This window comes from Pteropus vampyrus, unplaced genomic scaffold (assembly GCF_000151845.1).
Source record: "Pteropus vampyrus isolate Shadow unplaced genomic scaffold, Pvam_2.0 Scaffold4, whole genome shotgun sequence".
NCBI lineage: Eukaryota > Metazoa > Chordata > Mammalia > Chiroptera > Pteropodidae > Pteropus > Pteropus vampyrus.
In genome coordinates, this window is record NW_011888785.1 from 12,644,502 (window position 1) to 12,664,624 (window position 20,123).

Sequence of the window (20,123 nt, forward strand, 5' to 3'; positions counted from 1 at the left end):
GTGAGTCACCATGTAAAACACCACATCTCAAGTCTTTGGCCCTGTACCATATCATGAAGCACACCACATCTGCACCTAATCATATCTGGCTTCATATGGATTTAATAGGACTATGCCAGAAGTGCATGTAAGCACAAATTTAACCAGAGGTTTTCAGCTATTAAATACAGCTACTAAGTAGTTAAAAGGCAACAACTAAACCCCTTAAAGGTCCCCCCCTCCTTATTTTTGAGACAGAAATATAAAGATAGAAATGCTCTGATGAATTTCAGGTTAGTGGAAAGCAGGGTAGGACACCTTTGGAATACTTGGAGCAAAGCTGGCAAAATATGGGACCCAAATTGTCACAGCAATACTAATACTGAATGGACACTGAATGTGAGTGGCACTGAGCTCTAGAAGGTGAAAGTGGGGGCTGGAGTGGGGGCGGCTCACTTCCTCTAGGCAGATAACTCCACGGTGCCTTCCTCCTCGCTATCAGCTCTATTAGCACGAATCTCCACGAGGGTCCTGGCAAATCGGGTCCATTCATCATTGTGGGGTACTGCAAGCTGCAAAGCAAATCAATGGAAAATGGTGAACAAGATATCTCTCATGTCCAAAAGCCTTGAAGCCCGCGTGACTGTTTCTCCTGAAGCTGACGGTTCCCTCGGAATGTAAAGGAAACCAGACAGTCTTCTTCCTTGAATCGTGTAGGTCCCTGAAGTGCTGCTCTGAAACTGACAACTCAAAGAAATACTATTGCTCTCGAAAGAGAAATCACACAGGGAATTAAAAAAAAAAAGTGAAAACTTATGTAAACTATACAATTACGTATAGCAGCCACATTCAAGCACTTTTAGTAACGAAAATTCATCATAAGCAAACCAGACTTACAGAGAACACAGCAACGAAAACTGTATTATTGACTAGGATTTTGAAATAACTGTGGCATTGTCTAAGTCAACGCTATTGATCCTTTTTTAAACATGTTGTTAATATGCTAATATACATGACAAAAGTCTAGCTTACATATACAAAGAAATCTTACAACTATGAAATAATGCCTTGGCTTTTCCAGCAAGATCTTACATGACGATACCTATGAATAATAATAATAGTAGCTAAAATTTACCAAGAGTTCTGTTCTACGTACTTTACATGTCTTAACTCATTTCTCACAACACTCCAATGTAGGGTAATGTTTAATTCTACAAGGTAGTGTTTAATTCTACAGAAGAAATCAAGAAACACAAAGATTAAATCATCTTATCAAGGTTGCATAGCTAGCAATATCAGTGCCAATGTCATCTGGTTCCAGTATTTACATCCTTAGCCACCACAACATAGTGATTTGCTGGAAAAAAAAAAAAAAGGCGGGAGGAGGGTGGCATTACTTGTAAAGTTTCCCAAATAATATCTTCTTCTGTGCAAAATTCAGTGAGGAGAATATTAACTGTACCCAGTACAAATTGCACGTATGAATTTTTGCTGGCTGATTTAAAGGATAATGATTTCTCTGCATAGCATCCAAAATGAATTGCTTAAAGATATCATGCAAGTGTTTGAAATAGAAAAGAGAATTATTTGAAGATGAGATGCAGGATCAAGTAGAATTCTGAATGGTTTTCATTTTTATGTATAATAAAACTGATTTAGACTGTAGAGACATTTTCTTGGAGGAGTCTATAAAATGGCATAATCCATCTATATAGGTGTTAGTGCTAGATATACTATCCACATTTTCTAGAAACATTAAACATTACATTTTTAAAAATAAAAAAAGAGGAAGCAATTCAATCTAAGCTTTGAAATCATTTCCAAAGCTGAAAAACTCACCTCCATGTAGACCAAATGATTAGAACTTTAAAATGTATATTACAGGGAATGATATTTTCAGATATCATCTGTCCAAGACAACTTATTGGAGAGTGGCATCATCATTCTACAAAGTATGTCCTTCAATTAGTGTTCTAGTATTAAGGTTAAATGTTTCAAAAATATAATTTTGGAAATGATATACAAGTGAGGGAAATAAGTTCTGCTTCTTACTTTGAGGAATGTAATACCACTAAGAATTCTCATTTAGTCGTATGAATGAGTTTTTAAATGGTTACTTCCCTAGTTATTAAAATGAATCCAAATTTATTTTTAGGCAATGACATAAGTTCACAATAGTATTGAATAACTCTGTTATTCCTTTGCTCAGTCCATTTTCCCTTCTTTCAGCTCTTTTCCTAGGTTCCACTATTCTTCAATTTTCTCTTCAATTTTAGAAAATACTGCATTAGGGAAAATGAAGCCCTCAAAATAAATGATACATAAAACCTAACAAAAGCATAAGCAGTAAAGGGTTGATATCGTACTTATATGAAAGAAGAGGTCCACTATTTCTTTTCTCTCCTCCAACTCCTGACCAAGTCCTTCCGAAAAGAACCACAAAAGCCCAAGAAAAGACAAAAGCTAATCATGATAACATATTTATAACTTTTTCTCATATGAGGTGAGAAGCAAGCTAAAGCTAAAGCACCTCATAACTTCACATAACTTTAAATACTGGAAAAAGGCAGGCCTCACTGATAATACATAGTATATCGTTCATAAAGATCAATATACTCTGAGAACTTGGCTCCTAAACATAACACTACATCATTGGTTATAATGGTGCAAATTTAAGTTAATATATGATGCCATATGCAACATTTCATTGACAGTAATATCTAGAAACTATCTACTAAAACAAGAAAATAGGTAAATATGTTTACATAGTTTCATGTAGTAGTAATGACAAGACTATTAAGAAACAACATCAATAAAAGATTATGAAACATTAAGGTTTGAATACGTGCCCAGATACAGTTTGCGACAGAATTTGGTATCATTTACAATAGATAGTTACACATCTAACTTTTCAAAATTTAATTTTATTAAATTTAAATGTTTCTGATAAACAAACAAAAATACCCTACAATGGAACTACATTTGACCTTTTCCACCCCCATGCTTCTAGAAACTTAAATTGATCTACCTCATCCTATTACACGTTTTCATCTAGTTGACTATAAAAATAACCCAAGATGATTGTAATGTTAGATTTAGAAAGTGAACTGCAGACTGCCCCATTTTTAGCATTAAATATCACCGTCAGGAAGCACTTTAAGTATAATCTTAGCATGAATGTGTGACTGCGTGTTCACAGGCTGTTTCCACACCTAAAGAAATAATTTTTGGCATTTGAATTACTTGTAGGTAAGACTAAACAGGTATACTAACAAACAAGAAGACCACTCTTTTCATTTGACATCTTCGGCTGTAAATAGCACCTGTTTGGACAACACTGTCCTTCTTACCTTTGGCACTTCCCGACTCTTCTCACCTGGTTCTGTCTGTTTAGAACTCACTAGTAAGGGGCTCATGAGCACGAAAGCAACTGAGACTTTCTCTAGGAGACTTGTAATCCAATAATGCCTCAATCTTTAAGTAGGGAAAATCTTTGCTCAAGTTTCTAAACCCAGTTAACCCATTTCCCATTTAAAAAAAAAGTGCAGCTCGCTACCAGCGTTAATTTTACATAAACACGCTCTTAGAGGCTGAAGCAAATCTGACTGGTTTTCAATGTGAAAATAAAATATAAAAACTGTTCTTGGAGTTATTTCTAAGCAGAACTTGTCTCTAATCCTAATGTAGCAGAAATGTATACATAAATCATATTCATCAGATGAATCTTTGGCTAACAACTGTTCAAGAATGATGTTAACATCACGTGTAGGAATGCTACGTTTTCTAGGATTTGATATTTTCAGCAGTCAAGGATTACTATATTTTGTAAATATACTAAAAACAGAATGCTATAGATAGAACGATGTCATTTGTTTCCAAACACTAATGACAGAAGTGAAAATAATAATAAAAGCGAGATATTTTGTGGCAAACTTTGGGGGTAAGGTTAGGATTGTAACCCACGAGTTATCTCGGGGTAAATGCCGCAGCCATAAGCACTGCCGGCAAATATTCTTGGAGCATATGGGAAATGGGTTAAAGAAAACCATTGCTCTCATGTCCTTTGAACTAGCGTACAAATTTATTCCACCAGCATGGACTGAGTACCAACTCTATGCCACTCACTATGCCAGGGATTAAAGATACAGCAGTGAATCATTTTGGCATATGATGACTATGAAATACAGATGAAAATTAATTATAATGTGTTCTTAGGTCAACATGTGTAAATACTGACATGGTTTTTCTTTTTTAACTTTACTGACATTCAAAATATAAATAGCCTAAAATTTACGTTCTTACAGTGACAACTGTAGCATTTCTCGGTGTATGTTGTGTGTCAGGCCAAGTATTGGGAAGCAAATGGCATATGAATGACTTGGCTTCAGCATCTCTTCAAGTTTCTGTCAAGGCATTAAAGGCTAAATCTAGACTATCACTATAAAATTTTTCCCTTAAAAACAATAGTTTAAAATAATTTTCAAACAATTTACGTCTGTGCTAGGAAAAATATTCACAACTTTCTAATGGTGATAATTAATTTCAATTAATTAAAAAATCTATTAGAAGCAATGTGAAGAAAATAGCTCATAGTTACATCAAAAGAATACTATAAGGAAGGACTCGCAAAAACTGTCCAGTATTGTACTGAACTAAAGTGGATCTGGAAACATTTTCTGCCTTCAGATTCATCCGCCAAAGTCCACATCCTAGGTCAGGGATGACTCAGATTTTCCCACCACTTCATATACAGGGTTCACCAACAGCTAGTTCACCCCCGATGAGATGACTGTTTTCTAATTTTTTGCTAAATGTGTAAAGCATTTTTATGCCAAAAAGACTCAGGGTGCTGATTCCTGAAATAACAAAATCTTAGCTCTAAGAGTGACCGCCTTTTAAAGCTTCGATATGACCCTCTTTTTACAGCCAATGCCAAAGGTAGTTACTGAAGTAGCAATTTGGCCATATGAAGGAGGTGAAATGAACCTCAGATTTGGACAAGAGAACTACATCCTGCTCTCATCTTGGTTACTGGCAATGGTCAGGCACTTAACCTCTCATTGCCTCAATTGTAAAATAGGGATGATGGTGTCTGACCCATTTATCAACAGAGATGTGGAGAGGAAAAGAACAGTAATCTGAGTGAAGAAAATACTATTAGTTTATCACAGAATAGTCACATGTTCTTTTTCTTTAAACTACCACTCAGATTGAACACGTTCTTAAAACTGATATGTAAATGGCATACATATTAATTCTATAACATTTGCGTGGTTTGGTTTTTGTTTGCTTTAAGAACTAATTCTGAAGTTTGCTATGTGAAGACATTAGGACCAGCGTGCAAACCTCTCTTTAACAAGCAGGAGACAGAAAGTACAGGGAGCTGAATGATTTGCTAAAGACCACATGACTTTCATGCGTTGTTGTTAATGTGAGGCAATCAGGAGCCTCACCCCTTTAAGAAATGCCAGCGTACCAGGGCAGAACGGCAGGTAATGTGTTTTCAATCACCTGCTAAGCGTCTAAAGATTGTTTTTAATGTTCTTAAGATCCTTAGGAGATGAAAGGTTATCTTAATAAGAGCAAAGTACAGAACTTGTGGAAAAATTCATGAAAACTGATCATTTTAGTCCCCCCTCTTCACTACTTCTGAGGCTGTGTCATGGGTCTGTCCCTCCCCTCTGCTGGAGTGGACTGGAGGGGGCCTCTGGACCCTACCCATGCCATTCCCACATGGCTCATCAGCCTAACCACTGGCTGTCTAGCAAGGGCTTCTTGTCACTTACAGGGAGGCACAGATTGTATTAAACTAGATTTTGAGAATGGAGCCAGGGTTGACTTTTTCCGTCTCAGATACCAGCCAGAGCATGCCTTCTTTCCCAGCTCTGCCACTTATGTGCTGTGTGTCCTTTATATTTTAACATCTCTGATCTTCACTTCCTCATTTGTGAGAAAGGAATTTTGAGACCCATCTCCTAGGACTGTTGTGAATATTAACTATGACCACAACAAAAAGAGGTTAGCACAATGCTTGCTCTTTAAAATAAAGGATGTTGTTTTTCCTGTTTTTCCTTCATGTTTATCCCTCTCTCCAATATATTTTTTTTTTGCTTCCTTCCCTCTTGTCTTTCTTCTATTTTCTTTTCATCTACATAGAGCCTTATATTTTATCACATTTGATATCTTAAAAACCAACACAAATAATTTCCTAAATAGTCACACTTTTAATAATAACTAAGTTTCATGAGCTGGGTGTGGGGAAAGGGTTCTTTCAGATCACAAGAAAAATTCTGTCAGAGTACTTTTCATTGCTCATTTGAAAAAAATCAAATTTGAAGTATCATTATTCTTTGTAAATATGTACATATACATATGTACACATATACATACATATTTTTTATTTTTCAAATATGGCTAATGCAGCTTTATCTAGCTATTTCCTTTCTACAGTAGGATTCTACATTTTTAGCTCAAGTCGTAAGGTTTTGTAACCGCTGAACATGCTGTTATAAAAATCGAATGACTTTTTATAACCAGGGTTAAACACACAAATATCATTCATGTGTCCTTTTTTATAAGCACATGGCTAACCATTTTGAACAGTCCTCAGTCAAGCCTACCTCATTTGTTAGTAATTTTAAAGGGTTTATAGTACCTAGCAGCTGATTTTAAATAGCTCCCTTATCTGCAGTAACTCCTACCAGCCCGATGCTGTATATTTTATGGTAAAAATATCTGTCTCAAGCCTTGCTTAACATAAAAGTAGGTTAATAAATTTTTTTAAATAATTAAGACAGAAAAGTATTCTGTAATTTCAGTTTGGTTTCTCAGATACATTAAGCATGGCAAACAAATTAAAATGAGTAGGACTTTGGGCTTCAGGATAAGTATTCCATGGATGTGTGGCTCATCAGCGTGTTTGTAATCTTTCAATTAAATGAAGTCATTTAAAAAAAGTCTGAGATGATTATGTTAACCATTGATTCTGAACAGATACACCATTCCTCTCCTGTAGCAATCTAAAAATTAAAGTTTTCTGTTAAAAAAATATCTTACCAATTACCTTTTCAATTTAATATGCATTGATTTTTCTGTTGTTAGTGCATTTACAGAAACTGTGGAAGTAAACGTGAGTTTCCACAGAAGAACTGCTAAACCCTTTTAAGCTCTTAAAGCTTTTTAAAAAGTACAATTATTAATGGCACCCCAGTTCAGGAGATTGTGGAGTTACTGGTATACAAACACACATTTGTGTTCAGAGGAAGCCTATATTTTTTAGGGCAATTCCCTTTGCCACACACACAGATGGAAGCAAAGTGGGAGGTAATAAGCAATGAAACAGCCGCTGGAACTCGCTTCATATAAATACAGCTCCACTGTATTTAACTCTTGGGAGCGTCTAGCATCACTGGTAACAATGGATGAAACCACGGACCAAAATTCCAAGCCAGAATGCAGCATACAAGCTTAAGTACACTACAGTTCTCTACCACAAAAAGACATACTGTGTGGCAACTTAGTATTTACAGCAGATTTAGAGAAGTCGGGAAAGCAGAAGTTACATTAGTCCCCATTCTGTAGCATCTGCTATTACCAGTTGGTGAGTTAAAATTTCTGTAAAATTTAACAGCATGCTAACCTACAGTAGTCTGATGATATCTGACTATTTTTGGTTAAGAATTTCTTTTATCTGAAAATTCCATCTGAGAGAACCCTCATGAAGCTGGAGATCTCTCTGCCGAAGATCTCGTCCTTGAATCTTTAAAGGAGTGGTTGACTTTTATAGCATGTTTGTTAGAACAACACTTTTAAAAAAGCCATTACCACCCAATTAAGGAAAGAAATAAAGGTAGGACATAAAAGTCAAAAGTAAATAGTAACAAATATGGGTCTATATCAATTTCAATAAGCCAGCAAACATTAAAGGAAATAATGTTAAATAATATTCTTTAAAAAATGAACATTTAAAAATATTTTTTATGTTAAAATTTAGCATTACAGAAAGCATGACAAAATTCTGAAGTTTTTACCTGTGGAAGAAAAAAGAAAACTACATGGCTAAAGAAGAGTTAATTCATTAAGGTTTTAAAGATGACCTTGCTCACATTTGTATTAAAATCTTATCAGCCCCTTTTTTTCAGAAATCTCTTAAGCATTATCTTTTTCAATTATTTGGAACAATCTATTTCTCTATCCAAAAGATGGAAAAAATGCTAAAACCATTGGCTGATGGGCAATAATGGAAAATAAACCTTTAAAACTTCAATTACCACTCTTTTTCCATAACACCAAAGATCAAGCAAATGACAGGGAAATGAAAAAGCATATGCTACTCAAGCTGATCTGTCCTATTAGCTGACTAAACATTTATCCCTTATCTTCCTGATATTATTAACTATAAGTTTTCTAGTAAATTCCTAGCAACCACTGAATTTAAGCAGTTTTGACAAAGAGAAGGCTTATTCCTAAACACCTTAAAAACATTTACCAAGGTAAAAAAGAAATGTCGTTCTCTCCTATTGAATGTTTGGGCATAAAAGAGGTATTTTTATAATGTAGTTCACGATTTACTGTATCTATAGTGTCCAAAAAAAGTACAATGAAAAGGAAGCATTTTTCCAGTGGTTTGATAACTATTTGAATCAACTGTTAGGATTTCATTGCACTAGTGGCCAATTGCTCGCTTTAAAATGCAGGAGGGGAGAAGGACTGGGATGAAGACTGGAAGAAAGGACAAGTACTCTTTTCTAAATTTATTTTCTATATATCGCTTTCCCTGCAAATATAGTTAAATAGATTGGTTTTTTTTTTCCTGACCATTAATCTATAGCCAACTTGGAAATTGCCGTCTGAATGCTTCACACATTTAAGTTTTCCTTTAACCGTCAACTTTCACATATGAAACATTTATTCACCCAAATATTTATTGAATGTCTGTTATGTGCCAGGCACCGTGCTAGACCAGGTTGTCCTGTTCAGAGAGACAATTCTACGTATCTACTTTGTGTATATTTCTGTGTACGTTTCTAATCTCTAATGATTAGAAACTCTGCTGAGGAATATGATTAACCAAAGGAGGACTGCCCGACTAGTCTTTTTCCCCCCTAAGTCAAAAGAGTAACTAGTTTTTAGGATACTAACAGATGTTCACTTTTTACCTAACAGTCGTTATACTAGGACAAGTAAACATAACAGATTTCATCTAAATGTTGAGAAACTATTGGCTTGTCAGGAGGAGAAAGATCTTAGGGAATGAGCCATGGATCAGTTTTACCTGCCAGCCAAAAAAGTAAGAGTGCAACATTTCTTCCACAATGTTATGCTTTGATATTCCCTAAACGATAAATAATTCATGTTTTTAAAATGTAAAAAAATGTCCTGATCGTTGACATTCTCAAAAATTCATGCAAACCTTCCTTGAAATAGAATATAATGATTCATTCACTTCCTCACTTTGCAAGTCCAACTTATATGGCATATAAATATTTACATATAAACATGAATGAGCAGATATTTGATTTCCTATTAGATTTTAGAAATACCAAGAGTAGTACACATACTCATAGAAGAAACAAATAGCTTTCCATTTCTATACAGGCCAGTGTTAATCTAGATTCATATGAATGAAGCAGCTTCATGCTCGGCTGGTCTAAGCTGTGATTTGAGGCTACTGTTCTAAGCAGTAATTTTTCAAGATAAAATTTAGCAGTTTTGAAATTCTAAAACTAAACACAATTTTGTCAGCCATAAAAAAAAAAATTAACACTATAATTAGCGACTGCTTCAAAATCCAAACTGCTATTGAAGATGACAGTTTGAAACCACAGAAGAATCATAAAGATGATTAATTATACAAACTAGCACTTGTTTCAGAAGGTTTATATTCATAGGCCATTTATCACCAAAATGGGAATATATGAATTTCATTGAATATTGCAAATTACTACACACACACACATTAATTAGGTTTCCATAAAATTAGATATTAGGGTTTTCTTTTCATTGAATCAACTACTCCATAATACATAAAAGTCATAAGTATTTTCTTATCAATTCAGAAAAAAATGGCTTGAAAAGATATTAATCCTATAAATCTATTTTTATAAACTAATGCTACCTGAATAAGAACACTATTTATATAATAATTAGTTTAATCATGGTTTTTTACATATATAATTATTAAAACAAAAGCCACTGTACTACATTCACTATAACATGAATAATTATAACATTAATTGGAATTAATAACACTTTTTTTCTTTTTTAAATTAAGTGCTTTTCCTAGAAGAAATCAAGTTAATACTAAAGTTGCAATCAGACATTTTAACCAACTTTTTAAATTTCAAATACATATACTTTATTATAACAAGGAAATGAATTAATATATTATTGTAAAGTAACTTATTTTATATAATTATTTTCATTGGTACCCCATACAAACATGCCTTGTGCCTTTTGACTTAACCGAACAGTGTTGTGGCTACGATAATAAAAATCCAGGTAAAAATTGCAAAGTCCAGTGGAGAATTCTGATGATTTTGTTTCTAGGTCATCCAATATCTAGATATTATCAGCAGAACTAAGTATTTGCAATTTCAGTTTTTCTCTGAATATTTGGCATCACAGAATAGTTTATGCCAAAGGCTTTTCTTTTCCATGAAGGGAAAACCAAAAGAAGTGTTTCTCATCAGCTAAAGGAAAAATTTTGTTCCTCCAATGAAGAATAAGCCAGTACTGGCAAAAACCTCCAAGCATCTAGCAGCTAATGACCACACTTACTTAAAGAGAAACACTAGTGTTTGGGGAGACGCTAACTGGACTTAGGTCAGCTGAGCCCAGCTTTGCTTTCTTTATGTGGAGGCTGCCAGAGCTTAGCCATGCTCTCAGGTTCGTCAGCAGCAGGGGATAAAGCATAATAATTAAACTGACTGATTTCTAATGCAGCTCTTTTTCATTAAAGAACTCTTATTTGAGTAAAACACAAAATCTCAGTTTAACTTCATATTTTGTGTTCTGTACACCTTCTTCCCCACAGAAGGGGGTTATTTATATTCAGGGCACAAAATTCTTGTGGAAAATTGATGAAGGCCCTGTCCTACCTGAAAACATGAAGTAGTTCCATAAAGCAAACAATTATTGCTTAAGTGTAATCCACTTAAAAACCATAAATGCATTGTATTTATTTTGTGTCACTCAAATCCTTGATAACTCCCAGCACTTCCGGTTTCTCAGATGCTACTATATCAATCTGCTCTTTAAAGTGCAAGAGAAATGGCTCATCGAATCTCGTTTATTCTTATTTTAGCTGGCTATGAAAACTGTGCGAGGCATTTTTTAATAGTCATTGTATATTACACCTTGACTGTCATTCTAAACCACATTACGTAGATCATTTTTTTGTGGGGATTCCATATAAACTTTTCATTCTAATTTTTCACTTCAGTTGTAAAATATCTTCAAATAAACACTTAAACCTTGCTTTACATTTTGAGCAGTTACATTGGATCTCTCTTATTCGCCTGCATTTTTCCTGTTCTAGACTTTTTCAAGGCCCTTTTAATATACCAGCAAATGTCAAATTTATTGTATTTACTAAAATTTATAGTAAAATGACCACTATTCCTTTGGCCCCCAAATAGTCATATCAATCAAGGCACCTGAAACGTTGCCAAAGTTCAGGGTTAAATTGTAAAGATGAATATTTTCTTAGGTAATTAGTGAATGGGATAGGGGACAAATAAAGCTAGGACGATAAGATTGAGTCATCTCCCAAATTACAGTTTTTAAGTTGCCATTTTATTTTTCAAATTCTTCTTTAAGCTGAGAATGATTTTGGAATTTTAACATTTGACTACTGCAGAAATATAATCGGGGATTGAAACTTCTGCGTATTTTTCACAACTGAAAACAAAATCTTCCTTGGAAGAGGTTAATGGGAAACAAAATAATAGGAGGTGGAAGATAAACTGCTTCTTTCAAAACTGGAGCTGCAAACAGCATTCTAACTAATTCAGATAAGCAGCAAACATAGTGGTTAGGGGATATTTATGACAGCTGTGTCTGTGTGACAGCACTGAAGCATTAACAATGGCAATGGCTTTCTATAAAACACATCTGCAAGGAAGACAGGTAGATAGGCTGACTATCAATCATCAGGACACGTGAATAATTCTATACTCACTGGCCCATGTGTTATTAAAATCGGCTCCACATATATAGGAAAGCTTGCTATTCAGTAAAGGAGCCGCGGCAGTGAGTAATTTTTATTTTTAATTCTTTAGAATATGTGTGTTCACATATCATTTTAAAAAAATCCAACAATGATTAATAGTTCTGTACAAGTGTATTCTGAAGCAAAATATGCTCGGCGTTTTCAGGTTATATTTGTAGTTAATTTATGACTTGTTATCTTACCTGTATTTCAATTAGTTGAATGGGGACATACAGCTCCAAAACAAACAGACTGCAATTCTATAGTTTGGAGAGAAAAATCCTCAAAACTTTTTTAAGAGCTAGGCTCATTTTTTATTTTAGATCGTAGAAAATTTCAATGGTGCATGCAACCACTGTCTATTTAAGTAACTTTTAAGATGTACAAATAGAATAAAAACTATAGCCAAATAATAAAAGGGGTCCTCTCTGTATTTCACTGAATTCACATAACTTCCATTTATGCTAATGGGAGTTAAGCACCTGCTCTGCAAAGAAAATAGACCCCTATCTGTGAAAATAAATGTGTACAGTGTTATTTCCAGATACAATGCTGAAATCAAACAACTCAAAATGTGTGCTATATAAACAAAGCATCATGTAGCCTACCTGAAAACATTGCTGTTTTCTGTTTTACTTCCTTAGTCATAGGCCCGAAGATACTACTCACACCTTTGTCATTTAAATATAACAAAAAGAAAAAAAGGGCGGGGGGATGGACAAACTCAATCCAGTGATTTCAGTGAGCTCATACACAATCCTCTGTTTACTCCTTCAGAAGTTCATAATAAATCGTATCAGTAAATCTGGAATCAAGCCACTGCTCTCTGCCATCATCTTAAAAATCACGGAGGATAATTGTACATAATAGAGGAAGGCATGATCATGGGGACACTGTGCTGGGACTCCCTGCAGCAGCTGCAGCCTCAGCTGGGACAGGAGATGAGGCAGATTGTTAATGACTGGTGACACCAGAGTCCCTTTCGGCAGCGCCCTTCTGGTTGAATGTCGGTCTCACCAGAAGGCACATCTACCCGGACTTGATGAGGATGCCTCCACTGGTAGTCACAGAAGTCTCCTTCTAGGGAGTTCTTGACAATGCGCTGGATAGGAAAAGGCTGTTCCTCTCCACTCCCAACTGCGGTAGGCATCTCAGAGATCTTTCCCAAAACGTTATTATACTTTCAGTTAAAATTATGATGTGATCAAAACAGGGTTGTGGGAAGGAGAATTAGAATATCCAGTATGGTTTCAGCTCTATTTTTATGGGCCTCGTGATGTTAATAATGTAAAGTCTTTGCTATTTCGTTCAACATTTTTAAAGTAGTCTTAAGAAACAGGTAATAAGAAGAACATATGGCATGTGCTACATTTAACCACATTTCTAAAAATTTCTCCTTCTTCCTAATGGTCTAGATAAAGGTCCAAACTTTTCATTTCTGATTTGCATTGTGAGTAGTATTAAAAGCAATACTCTCATGGGCAAGATTGGCTACATAATTTGCAGGACCCAGTGCAAAATTAAAATGGGGGGGAGGTGCTTTGTTGAAAATTTCCTTAACAATTGCAAGACAATGATAGGAGAGCATTAAAACCAAGCTTGGGACCCTTCTAAACATAGGGCTGTATGAGACTGTACAGGATGCACAAACATGAAACCGACCTCATTCCTGAAACAGGATCTTGGCAAAAGGTAGCCTGCTGCCCACTCCTTTCTTCTCAGCCTAATAGATATCCAGTTAAATCAACCATGGGAGAATAAATGTGAGGTGTCTTCCTGCAGACACCCACTCAATGTATTCAGGTCCCGAGGAAAATGGATCAACAAAGTGTACTCCAGAAACTACCATTTACTTTCTTATACAGATTGTATTATAAGGCTTATTGAAAAGTATTTTGTCTTCTTTCCTAGAAGGTTCCGCAAAGCAAGGTTTTCCATCCAAAGGCCAGCATGACCCTAGTGAGGTGCTCGGCTTCAATGAGGACCAGAGGACCAGTTTCGAATGCAGATAATGGTAGCACAGTCTACTGGCACTTTGATCCTCAGTGCCATATATTTTCTTTTCCTCTACATTTTTTCCCTTTTCCAATCACTTCCTGCTCAAAACCCTTCCCTCTCATCAGCCGTGCACCAGCCTTAGAATTTGACTTCAAATTCTAAAGGGGTCAGCTTGCCGTGAAGGCACTTTGTCTGGCTTTCTGCAGTTTAGGGAATTTGGAAGGCTGGGGAGGCACTATTGAAGAGTGCCCTTCGCTCTGAAGTACAGTTATGCTCTGTCGGTTCTAGGCTGATGCAGGAGACAGTGGTAATGACAATGGTGGCATCTGCCCATGAAGTAATGTACCATCTCTAAGAAGCAGGCTTCAGCTGAGCTCAGCTGTAGACAAGCCATCTTTCCTATTAGTGAGTATCTGGAGCCTCTCCAGTGTTAGTCCTCAGGCATTTAGAATAGGGTACAGAGACAAGCAAAGAGAAAAAGGAACCCTACCAACCTTTATTTTTCCTCAGAAATAAATATGAGGCAAATTTGTAAATACCTTACAAAAATACTTAGGAAAAAAGAAAACTATAGTTAAGACAAATTTATCTTGTTAAATCTGAGTTTTTCTGAGCTTTAGATTGCTTTGTATATGATCAGACAATACAGAAAGAAAGAGCTGTTCAAATGTATAAACCTATCCTGATTTTTGGTCATTCAGAAAAGGGCTGGAAGATTTTAAAATTACCTAACTCTCGATAAAATCGTATATCCTTTTTTTTTTTCTCCTGGTAGTAAATTTGTAGGGATAAACAACCCTACAAATTGTTTGGCCTATTATATGTCACAGAGATTTTTCTATAGCCTGTCTAGACTCCAGACAATAGGCGAGACTGGCCAATAGTTGCAGACATTTCTATAGTCTGTAATATCACTTAGAAAAGTAAGGGCAATAATACAAAAATGAAAACCAGCCTGACCTGCCAGTACGATAGTAGAAATACGAGTATAACAAGACTTTACAATTTAGAAATGATGATAGCGACCTAGCAAGAAGTTTTAGCAGCCACACATCAACCAAAGCAACTTTTACAAAATCATTTATACTCCCAAAATATGAGTTATATTCAAGTAATCCTGCCCACAGACGATAAAATCACTTTATCGCAGAAAATTCTGTATGTGTTATATTGTGCTTTCTTATTGCACAGAGATAGTGTGGGTATGTATATGTGTGTATATATATTACATAAAATGTATACAAAACCACAAGTATATGCATATTTATTAAGTATATACTTATATATAATATTTGTGGTCAATAAGTAGACTTTTCAAAAGGGCTTTCTTTAAATAAACTAGGTTGATAAACTATTCTGCTTTTCAGCCCTCTTAGATAAAATAATTAATGTTGCATATAATCTTAGAGAATTAAGGAACATTATGTATAAGCAAGGGTGAAGGAGAAAAAAAATTTAAAATTTCATCTATTCTTTCCACCATTTCATCTCTGAGCGTCTCCACATTTATTTCTCTCCCACAATTACACTTGTTATAAACAAAGAAAGAGAGAAAGAAACCTTGTTTGTTTCTTTATATTCTCCTTATTTGCCAGATTTTTTACTTTTTAGTAAGTGAACCAATGAAGAGTACTTATTTTTGTTGTTTAGTTTTATTTTGATGAAGACCATGAAAAAGATGCACTGAATATAAAAATACTCCTTGAAAATATTGCTGTAAAACTACCAGCAATATTTTTTGATTCAGAGTGTATTCTCTCTCCTACAGATTCCAAATTGCCTCAATAATCACCAGACCATTTGCATCTTCAACATTGGGGATAAATATTAACAGAGGCTCTGTTGCCATTTACTCAGCTTATGGCATCAGGAGTAATTAAAGAAGTGTCTAATGAAACAGATAACGTGCAGTAAGACTGAGAGATTCTTCTAGCTGTTTTTACTTAGAGTTGTACATCCCCAAATAGAAAATTACTATCTCTAAAATAATTTTGTTTTTGTCTCTGTTTGAATTAAAAACAAACAAAGTCATCCATTTGTTTCAACACGATCAGTTCTACCATACAGCAGTATATATCATAAAAAGTTCCTTTGTAGAACAAACCATCTAGGATTGCCAAATTTATAGAATGTTGATTGATGAAACCATAAAGAACCATTCTCATATGATCAGCTAAGCCAATCAACCAGGCACTCAAGGAGTACTTCCTAGGTCTAGGGCATTATGCACACAAATGTGGTATATTTTCTCCCTGAAATGCAAAATGTTCATTCATATTATGCCAAAATAGCATTACACAAAACTTTTGTTTTGTTTTGCTTGCAGTTTAACATTTTCTGTCTTTAAGGAAAAAATTCTTTAACCTCATCAGAAATAAAGGTATTGTCAACACTTTCTCATATAGTAAAAATAAACAAATATGCTTCAGTACAATCGATAATGTAATATTAAAGGCAGTATAACAAGGAGATTTTACTGAAATAAAAGATGGAGTTTTTTTCCTTTGATATGTGCCACGATATTCAGTAATACTTTACACATAATGTAACAAGATATACCAGAGAGGTATATAGTTCATATAACTTTGAATATCATAAAAATGGTACAAAACTCTGACTCATCCCAGCCTTTTTAATTGGCTACATTTTAAAGAGTAATAGTATATATTTTAATTGAACATATCAATTAAAACTTGACTTTTCAAAGTAAACAACAAATTCTAAATTCAAAGTCAGCATGACGAATTTCGCAAACTTGTCATTCTCATGAAATTGGTGGGAAGTGCCATGCTTCGCCACAGGATACCTGGGAATTAATCCTGCAGCACTCCGAAGAGAGCCTGGATCATGAACTACAGCGTCCTGTGCGTGGAGAGAGAAGACCAAATGAGGCCCCAAGGAGGTCTCATCGACTCCCACTGAAGTCAATAGAAATTTGCAAACGCCCTCAAGAAGGTTGTTGTCCTACAAGGTCTTATCAATAATTTCACCAGGTCTTTAAACTAGGTGTACAAAAAACGAAAACAAACAAACAGACAAAAACCAAAACAAAACCTAAAACCCCTGAACCCAAAAACATGTACCTCTCCAACGTCGTAGACCCAAATACGGCCTTCTGAGTCTCCAACAGCAACTTCTTTGCCAGCTTGAGCCCAACGCACACGGTTGAGGGCAGACGCCCCCTCGATGGCCACACTTGCTGTTGGAACCTGCCGAAGAGGTTACGAAAGAATCTCTGAATAAAAATTTAAATATATGTTTCACTGGCTGAGTCACCACTGTCTTCATGTGCATGAAGTAATATGCATGCCTCGTGCAGAAGTAAAAGGATTCGTTGTGCTTAAACCATATGCTCCACTGTATTAAGGAGTAGAGAGGAGACACTTTAATGAAAACAGAAAAGAGGCAGAGTCTTTTTCCACGATCAATGGGCACTGGGGGACATAAATGTTTCTGTGGATAATGCCGGGGTTACATCCAACATACAAACAAGCACAGCAGCTAAATGTGATACTTCAGGATCAAGTCATGATTTATGGATCGATGGAGAGATTTCAGGATTTACCCAGATTAAGGATACTATAAAATGCAGGAAGGGGGAGTGTATGGTGGAATAAAATCATGTTAATATGGGTTTTCAGGGAAAAATAGGTATTGATCCCTCAAAACCTCACCGGGGAGGGGATGATCAGAAGAAGAAAAAGTATGCAGGTGAAAAACTTCAAAAACTCAAATTCTCCTCTTTTTTTTTTTCTTTCTGTTTTTCCTCCTCCTGGCAGTACTGGGGTGCAGGCAGTGCCCCTGAGTTATATCCCGGTAGAACGGAGCACCTACTTGTAGAAAAGGTCTTATTCCTCCTTTAATAAATACCCGAAATCCAACAACTTTGATAGTTACAATAATCATTATTAAAGTGAACTGGAGTTGCCGAAATGAAACCTGCAGTATTTGGTACAAGAACCTCAGTATTTGAAAAAGAGAATTTTAGTAGGTCTGCTGCTCTCCCACCATCAGTGGAGTGTGTGAACTCTCGTCTTCAAGATTGGAAGTTTGTAACTCATATAAAGATAAGATTTCTGAGTCTTCTACAAAAATGCTAAATAAGAAATGACAATGGGCTATTAAAAACGAAAACGGTAAATGTTAAAACAAAAAGAAAAAAATGTAAAGAGGGCCACTGAGAACATCTCACAGCACTGCTTGAGACCTGTGTCTAAGGGACATGTCAGGTCAGGACAGAAGCACGACATGGACTGCGCCTCAGACTCCAGCCATCTGTTATTCAGGGAATCGAAACCGTCTGTTTATATGAGATTATTGACCCAATATCTGTCTTTAAAATAGCAACAAAAACTCCATCATATGTAAGAATCTGTGTTTACACTTAATGTTGAAATCAATAAAAATTCTTTTACCTGCTTAAATCAAGGTATGCCACTTGTGAGCAAAAATGTAAAACGAAAGTCCTCCAGCTCATTTATTTATTTATTTTTAAATACACAATTTATACAATATAAGGTACTTGCTGTGCAGGCTGGAGCCTGCATTTTTAATCAACCTTTCAAAGGCCAAAACAATGTGAATTTAGATGGACCATAATTCTGTCAATATACTTTAATATTAGTGTGCTGCTCAGAAAACAAATCTGAGATTCAGCTATAGAATCTCAGAGTTAATTTTTAACTCCATAATTTAGAGAAATCATACAGGATTATACTTTACCTAACTTCAGTATCAGATTTTATCTATGAACAATTTCAAAAATTGAATAAAAATGTTTAATCTTAATATAAATATGATAAAAATTAGTCACTCTGAAGAAACTGATTTTTTGAGACATTTTAAATTATGCCTAATAAATTTTAAAGAATTTTATTTATTTGGAATTAAGTAATGTAGTAAAGTGAAATAATTAATATTCTAATCATTTTAAAATACCTTTTTTTCATAGATAATCTAAGTGATAAAAAATGACTATCACAGCCTATAATATGTGCTAATAAATTATCAAATATATGAGGAAATGACAAAATATATTTTATTAATTTGACCAGTAATGACCTTACAAAAGTTGATGAATCTTTATTGAAAATAATTCATATATCGTCTCTGCCTCTCTCATTCTTTTACTTTGGTTTCACAAATATTTTCACATTTTTTTAAAGGCTCAATCATTTTAATTGCAAAGACAGGTTCTGTACAGCACAAATTACTCCGTTGAGCATGATACCAAGGTAGGTGAATATGAACTACCTTTGCGTAGGAGCAGTTGGGTAACTTGGTCTAAAAGTACAGTAATTTGAACAACAGCAAAACACTGGGATTTCAGGTTCTTTCTTTCTCTTTTTCTTTCTTTTTTTAAACAAATCCAGTTCCTAATCTGACAAATATCTGAAACTTGTTCAACTTGAAAGAAGGCAAAAATGATTTCAGGATTTTCAAAAATGTTCAGCTCACTACTGGATTTGAACCAGCCTGAATATATATAGACTATTATTGTGAAAGCAGAATTACGTTTACCATGAAACTAAATGGTTCGCATGCCCAGTAATGATTTTTTGAAATGTTTAGCTATAAAACTTTTATGTGGTTGTCTCTTGATACCTAGAGAAAGAGAAGGGGGAAATAATTATGTTTGGCAATGTTGAGACATTAATTTCATTTTACCTAAAAAGCAGATTTAAAAAAAAAATAGTTACGTAGGAATTATTATGGAGTTTGGAGAACGTTCACTGCATTGCATTATAGTTCTGTATTACCTAAATGTCACTTCTACTAAATCTGATTTCTGATATGGGGCCTCTCCTGAGTCAATCTGGAAAATGTGTTTTTTGGTTGCTCTAAGTGAATGAGTTTATTCTAGCAGATAGAGACAATATGATTTTAATCAACAGTGATGAAAGGCTTTGGGAAACCATTACAATGTGGAGTTAAT

The 20,123-nt window shown here is 35.0% G+C and overlaps 1 protein-coding gene across 4 annotated transcripts in view; it reads right to left on the reverse strand.

The window, feature by feature from the left end:
* Nucleotides 1-440: 440 nt before the first annotated feature.
* Nucleotides 441-20,123, reverse strand: part of DYNC1I1 (dynein cytoplasmic 1 intermediate chain 1) — a 258,394-nt gene continuing 238,711 nt past the window's right edge. For all 4 annotated transcript variants that reach the window (XM_011363367.1, XM_011363348.1, XM_011363357.1 and 1 more), the window contains 2 exons: nucleotides 17,272-17,397; nucleotides 441-551 (listed from right to left, as the gene is read on the reverse strand). In XM_011363367.1, the coding sequence (XP_011361669.1) occupies nucleotides 441-551; nucleotides 17,272-17,397 (237 nt within the window). The remainder of the gene's footprint in view (nucleotides 552-17,271; nucleotides 17,398-20,123) is intronic.